Consider the following 21530-nt stretch of genomic DNA (forward strand, 5'->3'; position numbering starts at 1 on the left):
ATATTGCACCCTTACCTCACCAATAGCTGCATATGCAATCTCTGCTGTAGTCAGCTCTTTACTTGCAATTGCCATTGCAGCAAGACAGGCCCATAATGTTTGATCCTGTTCAAGAAAAAGCAGTAAAACATAAAAACTTAAGAACGGACAATGTGTAATGCATTTGATAGTTAGATCCTTACTGATCCAGGGATCTCATCCAGGTATTTTTGAAGGAAGCCAGGATACTGGGTTCAATAACATGCCTGGGTAACCTGTTCCACACTCCCACATCCCTGTATGAAGTGCCTCCTGTTCTCAGTTTTAACTGCACTAGAAGGATGTCATATGTCAAAAACTCAGACTACTGTACATTGGATTTTAAAAACTCGCAAACACTCATAATGGAGATCATTGTGGGTGTCTGCATTGAGTCTAGGGCGGGATTAAATTTAATATGTTGCTTCCTTCAACATCTTGTTTTCTCAATGTGAAATCCATAGGACTTTGTTTGTGACCCAGTGGAAAGTTGGCACAGTGCCTCTGTTTGGCTTACATTCTGCCAAACACAACAATAACAGAGGATTTCTAAACAAAAATTAGCAACACAGACTATGGAAAAATAAAATCTGCAACAGGCTCTACTTTTAATTTAACTGTTGAAATATGTTTACAAAATTATACAAACATTTGTAAAATGTATCTATCAGAACATACATATTAATTGTCTTAAAAGTGCTATAATGTTTCCAACAGCAAGGACAAATCATAAGCCTGTACAAATGTCCTTCAGTAACTACTACTACATAAAATCTACTTACACTGCACATCCAGGCCATTAAGCAATGCCCAAGAAATAGAGATAAAGTTGACATTTTGGTCAAATAAACACTCCTAAAAACATTATTAAAGGGACAAGACCGTCATTACTCTGGCGTCTCTGTCAGATGGGGGTCTATTATTCCGTCTGCTTGTTGTAGTTTGAAATTATTAGTGTCTCACTTAAGGGCAGACAGTGCCCCAAATTAGAAGCAATGGTGCTCTAACATGCAAAAAACAGCTGGAGCATCTTGGAAACTTAATTCCTTATTCACAAAACAAATTATGATTGAAGAAGTGAGGGATATTTATGTTTAACAGTGATCTAATTAAGCACTGACTTTCACAAAAGACCAAAAAAAGAAATCCTATGAATCCATAGTTCCCAAGCTATGAGCAAAACTAGTGTATTTAAAAAGCAAACAAGTATCTATTTAGATGTTACCAGTACAGATAGTGTTAGCATGTAACCACCTCTGCAACACTGTAAAAAGTAACATTTTTCAGCATTTAGTCACAGTACAGTTGTTTACATTTTCCAGTAATCACTGACAGATTTTTGCAATAAAAATGTGACTCCTGAATGTTTTACAAAGCTGTAGCATGACACATTCTAGAACCAGCCTGGTCACTTTTGCATAGCCACTACTTTCACCCATCTGAAAAAGAATAAAAACACTTACCAGAAAAAGTGGGGTAGGGGGAGAGCATTTACAAAAACTGGTGACAGATGTAAATTTCATAACAACCTTTTACTGACTGGATACAAGGCGTCACCTTGAAAACTGCAACTTTAACATGCAACTTTTCCAGCTCCATTTCAAATCCTAGTAAATGCTGTTAAGTGTTTAACCCAAATCTTAGCAACATCCAAAGTATGGAAGATGATTTGTCTTAGACTCATCTGTAGAACTGCTCTTTTGAAATTATATTTTATCTAATTATATTCATATTATTGTGCACATTGGAAGAAACAAAGACTGAAGGCCTCTCTTCTTATCTCCAGAGGCAATGAGACATCCAGTAAATTACATAAAGGAAGTCATCTTAAGGGACAATTCACAATACCCACACCAAAGACTTGTGTTTTGAAAGTAAATATGAGGTACTAATTCTGGGAAATTCTGTAGTGTTAGAATATGAATAAAACCTGTCTAAATTTATACATTAAACACACAGCTCTGCAAACAAAGTGAAATCAAGCTTACAGGTACAGTATACTGTAAAACTGTTGCTTTACTCCATAGCACAAACTGTAGGGAATTAATTGAATTTAAAGTCTCAGACCATTTAATTCTAAGAAGTAATTCTTACATTGAATAAGAGACTTAACATCTATGTAAATAGTAGCTTAATTTAAAAACAAAACTGTGCACTGTACTGAATAACACTGAGATACTGAGTATATACCAATTGAGTATGTTCTGAACCATTATTTCCAGGCTAAAATAATTCCCTTTGCTATTAAATTGTCTGGACAGATATTTAGAAAGAGCTGGAATCACTGTTGTACATAATGACTCATGCATTTTTGCACTGAAGAATTTGGTATTGCTGGAGAAATAATGTAATAAATTGGAAGCTAGTAAAAATAAAACACAAACATACAGGAAATGTATTTAATGAGAGGAACCGAATGAGAGTTTCTACAGGGTAAGAATAACTCACCTCAGAAGGAAAAGCCTATGGCAGAGTGAAGTGGAAAAGAAAGGAGACTTAGTGATGGAGAAATATTCAGGAAAAAGTACTATCGTGAAATCACATTAAAATATTGTGAATTACATCTTACTCAAATATGGCAGGAAATTAACATGCATTCTCAAATGTATATCCCCTGTGTGGATAAAACTGAGTATGTTTTTTTTAAACTGCTTTATTATTAATTTTATTGTATTTTATATATTTATAATCCTTATGCCACTCTAGTATCCAACAAATTAATCTGCAAAGTTTTTGTGGTCAAGTTCAGCAACTATGTAATTCAGAGTTAAGTTACAGCCGTTTCTTTAGAAACTAAAAGACATTTAGCTAGCAATGTGCAAGCAATTTACTTCCTAATTACACAATTAATTTAAAATCATTACCTACAAGTGGTCTAACTGATTTTTGTTAAATATATGGTGTGCTCTGCTAAATTCACTGAGCCTTAGTTTGGTATTTGGAAAACGGTTCATAATTAATGAATTTGCCTTGCATCTTTTCCCAGCAAGACTGCATTTATTTCTTTATTCACCTCATAGGTTCACCTTTAAATAATATATGTAAAAATGTCAAAAAAAGTTTAATGTCCTAATTACAATTCCCTATTTTGATGATGAAGCAGGTCTTGAAAAAATCTACAAGATGCAGGTATAAAAGTACTATATATATACTGTACTAAGGAAAGCAGATACAGTACCTCTCACAGTATAAAAAATATCTTTGCCACCACACTTACAAAGTTTCAGAACTTTACAGAATGACATACAGACGTGGGAAACTAAGAGGAATCAAAACATAAATGTTGTTGCAAACCTCATATATCAGCATTTATGTCACAATTACTAAAGGTATTTTAAGTGCATGCATGTTGTGTCACGGCACAGCAAAATGGGATGATGAAAGACGGACACATAACACTGTTCAGCAGTGCATGTACTATACATGCAAAAACCTGTACATGGATACTACAGGCTTTATAACCGAGAAGCACAATAAAATCAAACAAAAAAGACATCTGTCTTTCAGACTCTACAGATCCACACATATAACTTTAGGTAATGTATTGTGTTTATCTTCCCTGAATTCTTCATACCTCAATATTTTTTCACTTTCACCCTATACCTTGTGTGCATTTTATAACATTGTAAACATTACATTTCCTCCTTTTCTCACCAGACTAGTATAACACTATTTCAGCTCTGTATAAAGAAAAATAAATATCCAAGCAACAGTGGACTTAACGGTGTTAATTCTGAATTTGAATTACCTTTGCAAAGCGACAGAGCCTGAGAGCATCATCCCAGCGCGAAGCAGTGACGTACTCGTGGAGGATTGCAGGGTAAGGAGATACACAGCTGTACACCAAGGAGCCATCGGCTCTTCTGATTGCAACTTGATTGCCCACATAGTTTAAAACTTGTGGATTTCTGCTGAATTCACTGTACAGATGGAAGAACAAGTTCAAGAAGGTAATGATTAAACAATCACATTTTTAAAGAATGATTTAAACTGGGATTTACATAACCAATGTAATTTTAGTAAGTAATGTAATAAAATATATTTTAATTCTATATTAACTATGTCAACTCCATACCCTAAATTTTGAGCAGGATTAACCAAACTGCTGAAAAATTAAAATCTTCATTTGTTTTAATCAGTCAAAGATTAGCTCCTCTGATTACAAATTCACTAAAGAGAAACCATAATATAAACCCTTCAAATTTCCTTAAGTAGTAACACTATGACATAATTTCTACAGGAAGCTATAATTTTTCATCACCTCCCTTCCAAGAGTAACACATGTGCTATGTGATACAGCTTGTTACATGTGAGACAAACTGTACATGATTTTCTTTGGTAAAAGAGGAGTCCTTATTTATTTATGGATCTTACTTTTGGCAAGTTAAACTGATTTTAATTTAACACTGCAAAACACTTCAAAAATCACATCTGGTAACTGTTCGTACATTTTGCAAAATGTAATATTCCATGTGGTCATGCAGTTTAAAAAATGATCATTCGGCTCTGACTTATTATTTGAAACAAAGGAGTTTTACTATATGCAATAGCCACATTGTATGTCAGAGAACTGGAGAAAGAGGAGTTCTATATACAGTATAGGCATTATTCATGTTTCCATAAAAAGCTGCTTAAAACACAAAGCACAAACGGATATGTTTTGCTACCTCTCATAACAGATGGCTAGAAGGAGAACAGCAGAGAAAAAATGTTTTCAAAATAAAACTTTTCTCAAAGGTTCACTTTATTCAGAGCTAAGACATTTTTCAGGTACAGTACCTTGCATCTTTCATACACATCGTTTTTGGCAGAAGATCCTTGTCCACAAACTCAGTGTTAGGGTAACACCAAACAGTGAAATTATTATCTTGAATCCCACACAGAATATTTGCAGTGTCATTCCAAGCCATAGAATGTACCATGGTGCCTAGTTGATAATAAAAAGTAAATAGAAAACAGAACTTTCCAAGTTTTTCCAAGCATCACTTATTTTTGTGTTTTGTATATATAATTTTATATATATTTAAATTTAGGGAAGCGCTGTTTAACACAATTCCTGTAAAGCCTAAAGTGTACTGGTTTTTGTTTCAATTTGAGCAGTCAACTTAACAACCTAATTATTTTCTTAGCCAAACATATATATACTATAGAGATCTTATTTAAGGTCTTTTACAGTTAATAAAATAAAACATAAAAAATACTTAATTAGTGGTATGAAGTATTTTTTATATACTATAGTTCATTTAAAGTTAAATTGATTAGAACACCTCAGGGAGAGTTTAGACATATTGCAATCATATCAATCAATCAAATAGACTAATTAACTGAGAGTTCAGAAGACACTAGGTCCACCAGAAACTGACCCCCCAGTTTAGACTGTTGTTATACAAGTTTATTCTGCAGCTATGTCTTGATTCCAGTTAGGTTCCAGTGCAGTGTAATTCAAATCTTCTAAACTCATTTATGTTCAACAACTGTCATCTGCTGTAGTTTTTGCATTTTTCCATTAAAATGATGAATACACGTTAAATTACAAATGTACTAAGATTCAATTTCATCTTACCAATTTTATTGATCGGTGGCTCCCTTCCAAATCTTCTGACACAGGTCAGATACAAGTCTTGATTCTTATCAATTAGAGCGATCTTTCTCTCATTTGGTATTCCACACTGGTCCAAAGCAACTTCCATTACCTCCATCTGCAGTCATAAAAGAAACTACTGCTGCTTTGCTACTAAATAACCCAATTTGAAAATTAAAACCTTTAATAAAACAATTTATCTAAAAACCCTGCATATGGTACTTCTTTCTCTTCTTTTTAAAAGCAGCTTATTTTTTGAGTTAATGATATCAAAGCAAGAATATGCTTCACACCTCACATTCACATTTTATGTACAGTAATGTCTGACACCATCTTGAAATATATTTAACCTCCAATTTAATGTTTTTTTCCCCCACTATCTTTAGTCAATTAAAAGAACAGTAACACAATTGCTTAACTGAAGAAAATATTCAGTAACAAAATGTTCAATATTTTTCAGTCCAGTTAGGATTTTTGATAACTGCACATTCTCCTGAAGATGCACATAAAGGGTTAAATGATATATGTGTTTTTTTCTTGGCATATGATATATTCATCCCCATAATGACTCTCATTACTTACTTTTATACTATGATTTAAGCTACTCTCAGTCAGTAAACACTTCTGATTACGAAACAGCTACTGCCTATTTCCCTTGGTAATACAAGTTGACACTCAGCTGAAGAAATGTGTCTGCAGTAGGCAGGCAGTGGCGTTCAATATTTCTCTTTGTCTGATTTGCCAGCTTAAGAGCCTGTTAATGTCAGAGTTTCATTCCTTAACTACACAAGCCGAGACAGCAGGCAGGCTGCAAACAAAGTATGGAGTCAGGTTACAGAAAGGCATAAGTGCAGCAGAACAGCTTTGGGTTTATTTACACAAAACCCCATGAAACAAAAATAGTACACACATTTTAGGTTTAGACTATTAGCTATGCTGACTTAAAGTAATAGAAGGACTGATTCTAAAGTCACTATAAGGTTCATATTAAAGAAAGGCATCATTATCATATTATGTGTAGATTAACTGCTGACAGTTTTAAAACACGCATTAACATAAGTCTAAAAGTTTCAAGAAGACTTGACAGATGAGATTAACAGATAATTTCACAGCTATTACATGAGCCCCGTTTAAATTCCCCAGTGAGAAAGTCAAACTTTGCTACACTTTCATTCTTTCTTTTAAATTGTCAATAAGCTGGGAAAATGTGAGTGAAATGATGCCATGAATTATACATCTAACAACTAAAGGGATCCTGTAAAAAAATGCTGGAAATATATAAATTATACTTTCTAGGTCACAAGTCAAGAGACAAGTCTATAACATTAAGGAATTATGTTTTTTGTAACAATTTCTTACATTTTGGTTTTAGAATGCCTACTGTGTATACAATAACAAGAAAAAAAGCTGCTGAATATTTGAAGTCACACATACAGTAGATGCTATTATAGATACCTATGTAGTAATATATGGTAAAATATTTCTGTGAACAGGTGCAAACTGTACCCTTTAGATTTAAAAGCAGGGCTGAAAACATACACATTAACATTTATATATACTGCAAAGGAACAAGTAATAGGTTCATTCCATGCTGAAAAGAGAAGAAAGAAAACACAACGTTTCGGCTGTGGAAAAGAACGTTGTGTTTCCTCTCTTCTCTTTTCAGCATGGAATGAACTTATCACTTATTCCTTTGCAGCGTACGCATGCTGACGCAGCTACCCACCTGAACTACTACATTCATATATACTGTATATGTTTCCTTTTAAAAGGACACGGTGACTTTAAAATCAGAAATATAAAGCTTGGATTAGTAGCCAAGGTTGGCCATGTAGTAACTTAAGTTCAGCAGTTCAGTTCAATTTAACACAACAGTAGAAATGACACTGCAAGAACATAATCTTAAATTTGTTTGAAAATCATTTTTAAGCTGTATCTAATTTTACATTCCTAAATAAATAAGAAACAGAAGTAAAGACTTAAGGTCTGTTTTTCATTAAATTCTGATTTAAAAAAGGGTTTTTGGTGGCATCTTTGACTGCATTCAATCTGTACTTCATTGTACAGCATTTTATTACCATTTTTTGCATCTCCTTTACCATCACATAACAATTCAACAATAAAAATCATATTACTTTGACTAAATAACAGGATAATGCCTTTGATTCATTAACCATTTCTTGTTTTTTTTCCAATAAATGCAATGCAATACAACACATACACAAAACAAGGAAACCAATGTTCAGTGTGATGACATAATCACCTTCTCAATTAAATATGTTTGCCTGAGAAGAAGTGGACTTGCACTAATATGAAATGCACAATGGAAAACGAGGAAAATGCTGTCTGCCAAGACCTGTATTACTGCACGGTTTTTAGAGAACATGCATAGAAAAATAAATTATAAATAAATTGTCCAAACGAAACTTTTGAAAACTTTTTTTTTTGTTAAATTCTAGCCAAAATTCTGTCATGACACCCCTAAGCCTATTTGAGGGCAAGCATAAATTAATATCACGTAGGTGGATGTGAGACGTGAACAGAGCCAGCTGGCTTTGCACAACACTGGAGCTGTGGAGTGCTGACATAGGATAAGATGCTGACAAACAGTAACACAGATCCTGGCTCCGCTGGCTACTCCTTTCTTGAAATCCCATTCCGAGGCAAAATGATAAGTTAACTACGCCATTAAAAAGTAAAGCACTTTTCACAAACTCAGCAGTTATTAAACACTGCAGGCATGAACCACCTTATTGACCAAAAGAATCTAAGCCACATCCCATTCCTGTGCTCCTGAAGCATCATACCTTGTGCACCAGGGGCTTGCCATCTCCAAGAGGCTTTCCAGACAGAGCATCAATTAGAAAGATAACTAGTCAAATAAAGAAAAAAGTTATTATTTAAAAACAGACTTACTGTAATGTTTACTTTCTGGTAAAAAAAAAACATTGTTTAAAACGTTATTTACAAAAAACATAAAAAAATACATGAAATACTGAAAAACAGAGGACCTAATAATGAAAAACAGTCACCTAAGTAATGTCCAGTAAAGAAAAAAGATAAAATGAGGTTTTCTTAGAGTAGGTATTAACGTTCGATTTTTCATTTGGGCAAATTGCCAGGCCAATTTTTTTAAGCAAGGAGTGGGCAGCTTTCCTTGAGAGAAAGTTTATATTTTACCTTTCTCATCAGCTTTATCTCTTATTGCGATGGTGTCATTACTAAGAGAGACAGTCTGCGCATTCAGGATGTCAGTCCTCATTCCAGGGAACTTTGGAGCAGAAATCAGACGTCCTTCATATGAAAACAAATAGATACCTGCTCCATCCACAAGTAGAAAGTGTCTGGAAATTAAAAGCAGATGATTTTAAAGTGCCAGAGTAACGCGTTTTATTACTTAAAACCATTGTTCAGTTGAATAGACAAGATTTCTATACCAACCGTGCCCCATTTTTCACTGGTTATCACATTTGAATGGAAAAATTAGATGCAATGCAGGGAATGTACAGTAAATTGATAAAGAAGACTACTGTACATATAAGTTTTGAAACAAAATTGAGATATTCTTTTAAAATAATCTTATTATGCCAAAGAGTGATATGATGCCATGGCTTGTAACTTTAAGTTGATTACCTACCTATAACACAGTAAAATTGTTAAAGGTTGTTACACATTGTTAAAGATGACCAACAACTATCACTTTTCCACATGCAATCAGGCTTCAATATAAATATCAGCTCTATTACTGGCTGAGTCACAAACTTCTATGTTGGCAGTGCTCAAGGTTTCATTAAAAGTGTCACTCTGGATTCATGTATAAGTATATAGAAGCTGGCACAAAACGCTGTTTTACCTCTCTGCTTGCAGGATCAGGCTAACAGTTCCTTCTTTAAGATCAAAAATCAACGGTGTGTTCCAATTCTTCGCACTGCAGTAGAGAGTTTTGTAATGTTGCAAATTACATCACTGGATTCAAAAGAAGCAATCACAATGCAATGGAGAACTCTTGCAAAACAACAAAAAGCTTAAATAAATCATTTTTACAAATTACAAAGCTTCACTAATGCGGGTCTCTGAAGTGGTATTTTAAAATCTTAAAAAGCAACACATGTAAGCTTTAAATACTAATGCATTTTATTGCTTTATTGGATGTTGACCTATGAAGTGATACTGAACATGCTTCCCATATGATCTAAAAGTGATGATTTTTTTAATACTTGACCTGTACACGTAGCATTGAAGAGATGTCGTGACTACTAGATGCCCAAACGACAGGGAAGCCTTTATCACTCTGTCCCGGAACTCTAAAACATCCACTGCGTCATTCTGTACATTCCTCACCTGAACAGGAACAATTCTGTTACATGCGCATTTATAAAATTGGTTTACAGAACCTACTTTTTTTAATTTATTTTTTTAACATGGGTAAGACTTTTTTTTCCTTGTGATACCCTTTTGTTCATGTAATTGGATTTTTAGATCCTAACTTTTTTTTTAAGAAAGACAATACCAGTAACACTAAACAGTACGGGGAGAGCTTGAGAACTACAGCAGTACCGCTCTGGCTGTACAGCATCATGAATTATTAATTTGCCCAACAGTATTGTTTAATGTTATTTTCACTCTTACCAAATTGAAATTAGCTTTTTAACTTATAACTACAGTGAAAGAAAAATTAACTTTTGAAAAGCTCTCTACTTTATCTATTCGAAATAAATGAACTGGTATGTAAAAGGATATACTGCATAGTGTTATATCTTAACAACAGAAATGAGAAAATGATGCACACCTTGTATTGTTTGCATGCTTTATAGATGCAACATTTTATGGATGTTTAAGCTCGTTGTAGCTTGGTTACTTAAGGTTTTAAAATCAGGTTCCAGGTGTTGTGCAATGTTTGGCTTATTTAAGAAGCAGAAAATTATACATTTTGAGGGCAGTTTGGTGCCTCTTGCCTTTTCTTTAAGGTTCAATTTTTCATGTCACTGAACTCTTTTACTGCCAAATGTATTTACAGTATAATCAAATCCTGTCCTGAAGACTGGGTAATAAGGTGTTTAACTTTAATAATTTGCAGAAATCCATGTAGCTGACCATATATATATATTCTATAAACCACATTAATGCTTTTATGTTAGTAGATTTTAGTTTATTTTTAATTAAACATGGAATGCAAATTAGTAATTATTTAATATATTTATAAATTTAAATATATTATGACAACTAGGAGTCAACTATAGGTGTAAATATATACTGATATAAAGTTTTATATTTAGTTATTTTTTTATTATTTAATTAGCTACCATTTTGCAGGTAAAGGTGTATTTTTAGGTTGTGAAGCCTCTGCAAGATTAAACTGTGTGTAAAACAAGAATAAAACCTGCAACCACAAAGCAATAAATTTAGCTGCCCAAATCACAAACCATTGACAGATGTGCAGAAGAAATCTAGCTCAGCTAAAAATAAATGAGTTAAGACACTGGTTTGTTTAGTTTGTGCAAACAGTATTCTGTAAAATGTCTCAGCTGACCTTGTACTCAAGCTTACACCATGTAAACTGTACCTTGTGGTTTTTCTAATTTAAACATGTAGTGTGGCTGAAGCCTGAAGACAAGTAGGCTATTGTCATGTAGGTACAGTAGGAGTCTTATAACATAATGTATAGCTAGAAGTGCTGATGTCTTGGGAATTTTCTACCTTTAAATAGACCATTACTAAATAGCTACTACATATAACTCAAGGTAACTCAAATCCATTGAGTGTTAAACACAGATATTAAGACTTGCATTTTGCTTTTTAAGGTGCAGTTTTCAGATATTAATATGTAAATTCTATCACTCTTCACAATTATTTTAAAGAAACTAAATAAAAATAATCTACAGTTCTTGAATGACTGACAATGTATCAACAGTAGCTCACAGACCAAGTAAACCAAAGACCGGTACAATATAAAGACCTCCTTTAAGAGTAAAACAGAATATAAAATACAAAATATGGGCACTAGGCGATTTTCTAAAAATCTGAATGCTTTGGCCTTGTCATGTACAATTCTTTCTTTATAAAAAATGTAAAGTGAGGAGTCCTATTAAAATGCCAAGACTCATAAAAGACAAATCTCTCCTGAAATAAAGAGTAATGGTACAGAGTACAGAATCTGGCAAAACAAGCCGGTGGGACAAGAACCTACTGAGAAAAGGACCTGTACATAAAAAAGTACTAAGCAAATAGCAAATTTGGCTTGAACTCTGTACATTTATTTTTTTGTCTTTTTCTTCTGTAACTTGAGGGTGTTTGAAACATACCAATCCTGTTGTGCATTATAATCTTATTAAATGTTTAGGGTTTAAAGGGCTACTTTAGTAACATATAATATCCTTTAATTATGAGAATATTATGTTATATCTATTAATGTTAATTAGTATTCATGTAGCAATTGCAAAGGCAGATCATAATTTTACAGCATATATTTCTATGCATTAATAACATTTGATACAGTAAAGACGCCGCACAGTATATGAAGTTATACATGTCTATATTTAATAAAACACATAAGAATTTCAACACTTTCCTAATATTAGAATGGATGTCCTATTGTTAATAATTACATTACCAAAGAATATCATCTAAAATAATGAATGAAAAAATGAAGAGGCAATATCTTTGAAAAAAAAAAAGAAAACAAACTTCTGACATAATGCTGACCTGCACTGAGCTTTTACACGTGACATAAATATTATGATACCGTAAAGCTCTGAAAGATTTGTACCTGCATAGTTCTTCTTTTTGTGAGGATTATCTCAAAGTTTTTCCATGACCATCTCTGCTCAATAACATGAGCAAAAATCACGTGCCCATTCCCACAGGCACCAGCAACCTGAGTCCCATCCACTGACCAGGCAATATTGAAAATGCTTCCAGTGTTTGGCTTTTCCAATGCATATGACCACTAAAAAAAGGACAAGGAAAAAATATAGTTTTGTTCACTTTTCCAAATATTTACATTGTTAATAAAAAATAATAAGCTGTGATATTTCATGCAGAGTTCAGCAGACTGGGCATCAGATCTTTGCTAACTCAAATTTGATGCAATTGATTTGCCAGAATGCTATCGTGACTGATTCTAGAGAGCTTGCCAAACCTGAATTTAGTAGCTTAAGATTTGTTCTGTTACACTATTGTATTCCAGTTTAAGAGAATCATATGGATTTTTCAAAATAGAAGACAGAGCCAGATGTTTATTACCAGGCTTTTAGAGATTTGTAGGCACCAGAAAAACAAGTAATGGCAACTTGTCCTTTTAAAATTAACTGAAGCAGTTGAATCAAAAAGCAAAGTTTCTGTTGTTATTCTTAAAGTTCCTAAACACTTTTTTATTATATAACACTTAAAGTCCTTCTTGACAGAACTACTGACAAAAACCCACCCCTTTTTAGCCACAACCACAATGGCTATTTGTTGTTTGTAAAGTTTTACCTTTCTTAGTCTTGGAGTTAAAAATGTTTTTTCTGTGAGATATTTGTGTAATTATATGCTGATGCTTAGGAGGACTGTACTTAAGATTGAGAATGAATCTTATTTAATGTACATATGACAAAAATACAATTCACAATTAAAAATAATCTTTTTAATCCCATAGGGTAAAGGGAGATTAAGGATTAGTCACAAAAGCGAATCTAAAGTGGGCCCTACCCCCTGCTGCAAAATCTCCTCAGCAGACTGATTCACTATATTCACCATGTCTAATTAAGCCAGCAACTTTAACCAGAAAAATTACCTAATTCACTGACAGTAATATTGCCTTGCACCCTTGCACAAAGGGCTATTGTATTTTTACAGCGTGTCCTAGCAATCAATAGTCATCTTTGACCCCTATAATGGGCAAACTCAATGCTTCCAAACTGAGAGGCGGGATAACTGGGGGAACAAATGGAGCTCCTTAAGGCTGGTATGCAATACGCTCTGAGGGAATGAAACAATCACTTTCTGTTGTCTGCATTACAGCATTCCACCACGTGTTCTCTCACCACAAATACAACTGACATCTATCTGATGACCCCTGACCCGTGGAATCAGCGCTTTTATAAGTGCAGGTGGCGAGCAGTTAGTAAGCTGTCTAAAAGATTGCCAGTTTAACTATATTGCTGCCCCAGAAGGAATTTTACAATATGCACAAAAGCAAATCAAAATAATACAAAGTATTTTTTTTTAAATCCTAACAAAAATCCATGTTGCTCTCACTTTCCACAGCATTTGTGGGTGCATCTAAATCAGAATTCATTTCAAACACACACACAAAAAATCTGCTGAAATCAAAGTTGTTGTCTGAGTCTTGTTTTCCTTCCAGGTTGTCTGGCAAGCAAATGATTACATAATTACTGCCTAATTAAATAGCAAAGAGTTAAGACATTTCATGGTATAAATATTTCAAAATTTACATGTATCATTTATATGTAAATTGAACTGTACTATTATTACTTCTTCATGGGCTTATTTCCTTCAGATTCCACTTTCAAAAAAAGTTTATATTCTTCATGTACCCTAGGTTTTCAAAATTAATACTTACCATAATTTATTTCCTCATTACAGTACTATAGCTAATAATGTGATGTCCACTTACTGAAAAAAAGTTTCTTGCAGATTTATAACCATTTTTCTTTTACTTTTTTCCCCACTTCCAAAAAAATCAGCAATAGAAATAACTTTTTTGCACTCATTGAAAAGATAAACAGTCAAGCCTGTATAAACCCTGACCTAAACCTTTGATGTGTACTTTAATACACCTTTTTCAAAACATTGCACAGCTATACTTGGATGAGTTCCACTGTTTTAAAACGTACACATTTGAAATAATAATACTTTGTCTATTCTTCTGAAAACATTCAACCCAAGTCTATTTTAAACCTCTCAAGAGACTTGAATGTCTCAGAATAAGCTATCTGCCTAAACGTAAATGTATACACCAGATTCTAATGAACCTCGACACATGATCCTAGGCTAAGAAATTAGAAAGTTTTGGAATAGTGCTTACCTAATGTTTTTAACATATTTAGCCATTTGATTCCTTTTGCAGTATATGCAGGAACCTGAAAATCCCAGGCCTTTCTACACACTTGTCAGAAATGTCAGAAAATAAAAACCATGGAATATTTTGAGGATATCTTATGGCTTGTAGCAGGCTACATTGTTTATCCCATGAGAAACAAAGACCACAAAACTGAATACTCTCAAGGCACGAGTTATGAAAAGTCTTCTTCATGAGTCAGATTAGTGTAGTATCTCCAAAGTGACCTCTAGGTTTGTCTTTTATTCATATCCCATAAATACAATTTAAATGGCTTGTTCAGACTACTGTTGTATGTTAAATTATGAAAAAAGCTTAAAGGCAATGATCAGATGTAGGCCAACTTTTGGAAAAAAAAATACAAGCGGATAATTCTATCGCTATCACTATATGGATTCTAAAATTATCATTATATGGATGTGCACAAATATCAATATACAGGCACTAAGAATATTTACCAAAAGAATATTTGCACATGTTATTAAGTGGCCAATGAAAAATATTGCTTTTACACAGTAACTCCAAGAACTGACTAATGATGAGGCTGATAAAATAATATAAGAAGAGACAAAGAGATTACATATATTAAAAAAACAGATGAACTTATCCACATAATCAATACAACTTTAAGAATATCCCTCTTGTCACAGGAATGCAGAGCTGAAACTACACTGTTAGGAAGGTTTAATACAATAAAATGAGGGGTTATGATTAAGGAAACTGAGAAGGGCAGGGTGGTGAGGCTGTTAATACTGCTGCCTCACAGCTTTTGGCTCCTGAACTCAGTTCTAAAATGGGAAGTCTTCTGTGTGGAGTTAACATGCTCCCCCCATGCTTACGTGAGTATTTTTTATCTGCTCAGGTTTCTTTCCATCTTCCAAAGACAGGCAGGCTCACTGGTGCCTCTGTGCATGTGAGTACACTGTCACTGTGTCTGCTGGATTAGGTGCTGGCTCACCACAACTCTCCATAGGATGAAGTGACTCTACATAATGGGATGATGTAAACTCACACTGGACATTTTGCATTTCTTGGCTACTTTACAAAACACTGTATAATTTGCAGTACACCCCCAGCTTTTTTAATTGAACAAATCAGAAGTGAATATATACACTACACTGTTACTGGCAGCAAAACAAAACTGTTTGCGCTATAAGGTAAAATGGTTATGACTTTTACATTTAACAATAACCTTGTCAGCAAAAAAAGTAAACACAAAGTATATTTGGGGGAATCTTTAAACAGATTTACTGATGACAGATTTATAGGAAACAAAAGGAATGATCTTGGATTTTATCCAACTGCTTTGTATTTTCATTTAATAGCATATGGGAATATTTAAATCAAAGAGGAGAATACCATTTTACCTGCCACCCTAGGTTAAAATGGGCTAATGTCTAACCAACATTACGATAGACTGAAGAAATAAACCATTTGCAATATTTATACTCCTTGATTGTGGAATTTTACAATCACATTGCAGAGTACACTGCCAGGGTGACAGAGAGGAACTTAAAATTATAACCGTCAAGCTGTTCAAGAACTTTGGCCATTTACTTCTAAGCAATGCACAGATGTTTAAATGAAAAATGGTGCTATATACGTTTCTGAATTCCATATTAAAATATCTGTGTGGACAAAAATCTAAATAAGTAAAATGGGATTCTGTCTATCCCATTATTAAATAATAGTAGTCCTAATAGCATATATAATAGTATTTCAACATTAACTTTAATATTTCTGTTATATTTTATAGTTTTGATTAAATTTAATATTTCATATTATCTTATAATAAAAAGATCTTCTCAGAAAATAAATTATTGGTTGCAGTTCAGGGAAAGGTCTTATGTACAGCAACAGAAAACTGGTGCAGTACCCAAACGTCCCACTAAGAAAGTAAAATCTATTACAGAGAAACCTTCTGTACATAAGGGAGACAGTGTTTAATGTATCAAGGAACTTGTACCTAAGTGTTAATATTGCACCCTAACATTTTAGTTTCCATTTTTTAGAAAATGGAAATTTAATTTAATTTACCTCTTTTGGATTAGAAACATACCGTGTCGTTTATCCTTTCATCTCAAATAAATACATTTAAACAGTAATAACGTAAATCAATTCATTTTTAAACTATTTAACAAAGTCATGTAATTTAACAAGTGATTGTTAATATTTCTCTTATTCTGGAATCTTCTACTGTCAGTATCAAATTTAAATAGAGTAAAAACAGCAAAAGAAAATGCTGTTTTATTTATATCACAAGAAAATAAGAAATACCTTTAATTTTACCAATCTTATGTTTGTCAAACAAAACAATAATGCAAATAATAGCTAGTATGGAATTTTAGTCACAGAAATATGTAGCTGAACAATGTGATTATGAAATGTACAGTACCTTTCTTTTGCTATGGTAAATGCTCATTTTAACAGCAGGTGATTGACACTGCACTTATAGGCTTAGTACTGACAGTATTGTTATAGCTCTTATATCTCATATGTAGCACAGACTGTACATGCACATGACTTGTTCTGAAAATGAAGAGAACGTTCTGGAAATTTAAACATTTAAACTAGAGAACAACTTGATGTACACTAAGATTTAATTATAAGTAATAAGGAATAAATAACATACTACTCAATATTTTAAATGAGTATAGTTTGTGGTCATAGATTTTAAGGTTTTATGATCTGGAACAGTCATTGCTTTCAGCTCAAAGTATACTAGTGATGTAATATAAAGGTCTTATTTTGGTTACAACTCTTACACATAGCACTCGTTGATATAACCAGGCATAACACAAAACTGCAGGGCACAGTTAAAATATCCCTCATACCATCAGCTTTAGCTAGCTTTCTATGAACTATCATACCTTCTCAATTTCTGCACAATGGTTTGCTACTAAGAGGGAATTGGCAGGTGTTCCAGGTATTGCATTATTCAGAAATCGTAAAAATGATCTTCACACAGGAAAAGCAACTAAAATGACTTCAAATCCTATCACCATGAATGAGTTAAAACCAAGAGAATGTTTAAAAGAATATTTAAAGTGAAACCATACCAAGCTGATCAGAGGTCAAACCTTAGGCTGAAGAAAACAAAACAAAATGGCTAATTTGTTGCATGTCAAGAGATCTCCTTACAGTCTGTTTTCCTGTTCACACTCTTTAAAAACGTTTTACATTTCAACACAAAGTCTTACAAGCACATAAAACGTAAGCTTCAGTTACCACTCAATAGTCCAAAAATATTATAGTAGCTTTTGTCTTCACACATGTTGTATATGAGACAGTGACACCACATGAGTTGGTATATTTCCTAGGACTTCTTTAAACAGGAAGGGTCTAGGGAAATAAACACACTAAGTCAGCAATTCAGTTTAAAACAGTAATTTACAGTACAAGATAAAACATCCACACCCAGAAAACAAGCAAGTTCTTCTTTATTTTTAAATGAACTTCCACAGGTTGCTCTCTAATTACGGCCAGCAAGTCACATACAAAGGACAAAACCAAGTGAATTTAATCATCTGCTCTGCCACTCACTCTCTCACTCTTTTCAGCTCTGTCCATTCTCTCTTGCTTTCTCTGGAGATCTAGTGAAGATCTGCTTCTTGTGCTAGGTAGCACATTGCAAATCGCCCTCACAAAGCCTTCCCATCCTCTTTATACAGTCACCATTCCAATTGTCATTGCCAGACTGTTCATGCAGCAGGTCATCTTGACAGGCTTCTGGAGGATGTAGTGGGAAGACTGGCCACCTTGCCTCTCTGCTGTTTCCATACCAGAATGTAAAACATTGGTTTACCAAAATATTACACAATAAACCTGAACAAAAACCAAATTAAAGAAACAAGAATTAAGGAATCATGATGGGGTTTCATTATGAGAGGTCACACTGTCAAAATAAAAAAACATTGCAAAGCATTAGGCATGTCCTTATTAAGTTCTGACCTGACTAACTTCTGTATAAACTACTGTAGGATGGTCTGCCACCCATCCTGTGCAGATGGGTGGAGATAAATGGTGGAAGCCAGCCAGTCACACTTTTCTCCAGTGGATGACATATGCGAGGTGATCCCATTGATTGGTCTCGGGTTAGAATTAAAAAACTGGATATTGCAAAACCTCAACATTGTTTTCTTGAAGTCATACATCTGTAATCCTAGCACCTGTCCTTCACTTTTATATTGTCTTGCTTGAACAGAAATACTTTTGGCTCAATTACTCTATGTATCACTAAGGATTAAGGCTGCCCTTATATTTAACTAAAGATGATCTAGTCAGTGTTAAAGAAATTCCCTATGTCATCTTATGTCCACCACTCTAACGGTTTGAACAATGCAAGTGAACATAACACTCGCATAAACATTGTATCTGGTTAGGTTAGGTCTATCAATAGGCAGAACAGGATTCACTGGTGAATAAAACATTCCACCACTCTCTGCTACTACCTCAGATGTTCCCTTGCCCACAGAAGATGGTGATTTTGTCTCTCAGCAGTCATATTTACCCCTGCATGGCCTCAGTAGTTGTAGATCATTTTTATGCAGACAGTAGGCTGAAGTAGCTCTTCTTGTGCATGATTTATTTCTCAATGGAGTTTATCGTGCTGCAGCCACTGCAATCTAAAGGTTTACAGAGATGAGATAGTCCTGGGCCTTCTACCTTCCAGGATGTGGCCTGTGAGCCAATTACCTGATTTCTCTGCATTAGCCTGCCGAATGTTAAAGCACAACATCTCATTCTCTAGGCATGTTTGTTCTCACATACCAATAGCAACAAAGTGATCTCCATTGTTTAAGCAGGGCATGGTCACAGCTTTCACTTTTCATGTATTGTTTGAAATTATATCTTTTAGAATGGCTGTTTATACACATTCTTTACCAAATTACTTAGGCAATCATAACTCAAATACAATACACTAAGCACCACTAGATAGTTTTATTAAATAACGTGACCTGAGCTCAGTGGTTTGTTATCCCAAACAATACTACTCGAACAATCAATCAACCTATCTAACTATTTAATAAAAATAAAATATTAAAATTATGTGTTACCAATGATGTAAAACTTAAGACTGTTACATTTTCATTGTGCATCAGTATACATACAAATACACATTATTACATACATATACAAACATACAACCATACGTAAACTATCACTCTCAAGAAGAAAAACTGATTGAAAACTAACGAACAATAAAAGACCCTGATTACATTAAGTCCCTTAACTCGCCACATGTGGTTGGCAAGGGTTAATGATACGTGTATCAGCTAATGGCTCCCAGTGGAACAATCTGCTGATTCAGCCCCATTACATCAGACACATTAAAAATGTCTGTGCTGACCGGTAAGCCAGGTCTGGTTCTCTTCAAACACTAATCGCTCTGGTGGCATGTGACTCACTAATGTTCACCCAGATCCTCCTCCCTTCCCGTCGTAGTGTGCCTATTCCTTCAGTCACTGTTTACATACAGTGTCAGGAAAGAAGGCTGGAGGGATGAAGCAAGGCTTGCGCAGGCTAACCTTATAAATCAGTGCTGCTGGCTGCAGCACAGAGGATACCAGCTGGCTCCAGTTAGCTCCTTTATTTCTTTGACTGAACTGCCTGGCAAACCAGGTACAGCGTAAATCCTCAGCATCACGAGACTGAAATGCGTTGCCGTGCTGACACAATACACAAACCCTCAGGTTAAAAAATGCAGAGAAGAAATTATTAATTTACTTTCTTTTTTAAAACATCATGAATTGTCTCAAACTACATGAAAACAATTTAGGAAGGCTAGTTTTTGGATTCATATTTCCAAACTTAATATAAATGATAGTAGTTCAGGTGGGTAGCTGCGTCAGCATGCGTAGGCTGCAAAGGAACAAGTAATAGGTTTATTCCATGCTGAAAAAAAGAAGAAAGAGAACACAACGTTTCGGCCGTGGAGCCTTCTTCAGGTGTGGAGCCTTCTTCACACCTGAAGAAGGCTCCACGGCCGAAACGTTGTGTTCTCTTTCTTCTTTTTTTCAGCATGGAATAAACCTATTACTTGTTCCTTATTATAAATGAGTCTATTAGAATAATGTTATAAGGCTTAACTCAAATACAAAGTGAGAACAGACATTTATGGTGATTTTGAGCAATTTTTGTTTTCATATTGTTTTGGCTCATTCTGCCTTAGTACTATAACTGAACTTTGGTATAAAAACAAACCTTATGCCTGCTAAAAACATACTTACATAAAGGTTATCAATTTTTCTATTTAAAAAAAAGGAATTATTTTTATGCTATTATCTCTACCAAAAAAATAGAAAACCTCATTTTTGCATGGTCTGTAAACAGCAATAGCTCTGAAACAGCAATTGAAATAGTCCTTTTAGAATATCAACTCATCGTTCTACTATTCAGTTTATACTGAGAAAAACTGAGAGAAAAAAACAATTGTATCTAAAAGGACAATACAATAAGATCATTAATTTGTCATTTTCTGTTAAGGGTTTAAATATACCAAATATACAGTTGATCCTGTCTTATTTATACAATTCTGATTGACAATATAATCTTTAGATTCTCAAGATGGGTTGGTTATTAACTACACTCTCACACAGCTTGTTATTCACAAAGGCTGTAGTCACATCTAATGTAGTCACACCAGTAACAGTTGGTTCTGACACAACAAAAATACTACTTTTGGACGGTCTTTAGACGATGCATGCATGAACAAAAGGGACAAATGTGCACTTTGTAAATACTGCTGGTGTTTTGGAAGCCTTTTTACGTATATTGCCAAAGTAAAACTGTCATCATAAGCCTCATAATTTCTCTTTTTGAATTAGACAATCGATCATACATTGAATACAAACACTATTTTAAAAACAT

General features: G+C 34.0%; 1 protein-coding gene across 1 annotated transcript in view; it reads right to left on the reverse strand.

Annotated features, from left to right (window-relative positions):
* The window catches only part of ift80 (intraflagellar transport 80 homolog (Chlamydomonas)), a 51850-nt gene that overhangs the window by 2364 nt on the left and 27956 nt on the right, over positions 1 to 21530 (reverse strand). Inside the window, exons 7-15 of the mRNA XM_088914701.1 lie at positions 12366 to 12545; positions 9822 to 9940; positions 9453 to 9527; positions 8780 to 8943; positions 8407 to 8471; positions 5582 to 5717; positions 4798 to 4945; positions 3767 to 3938; positions 16 to 105 (exon numbers count right to left, since the gene is read on the reverse strand). Of these exons, the coding sequence (XP_088770827.1) occupies positions 16 to 105; positions 3767 to 3938; positions 4798 to 4945; positions 5582 to 5717; positions 8407 to 8471; positions 8780 to 8943; positions 9453 to 9527; positions 9822 to 9940; positions 12366 to 12545 (1149 nt within the window). The remainder of the gene's footprint in view (positions 1 to 15; positions 106 to 3766; positions 3939 to 4797; positions 4946 to 5581; positions 5718 to 8406; positions 8472 to 8779; positions 8944 to 9452; positions 9528 to 9821; positions 9941 to 12365; positions 12546 to 21530) is intronic.

This window comes from Atractosteus spatula, chromosome 4 (genome assembly GCF_055471065.1).
Source record: "Atractosteus spatula isolate fAtrSpa1 chromosome 4, fAtrSpa1.hap1, whole genome shotgun sequence".
Lineage (NCBI taxonomy): Eukaryota > Metazoa > Chordata > Actinopteri > Semionotiformes > Lepisosteidae > Atractosteus > Atractosteus spatula.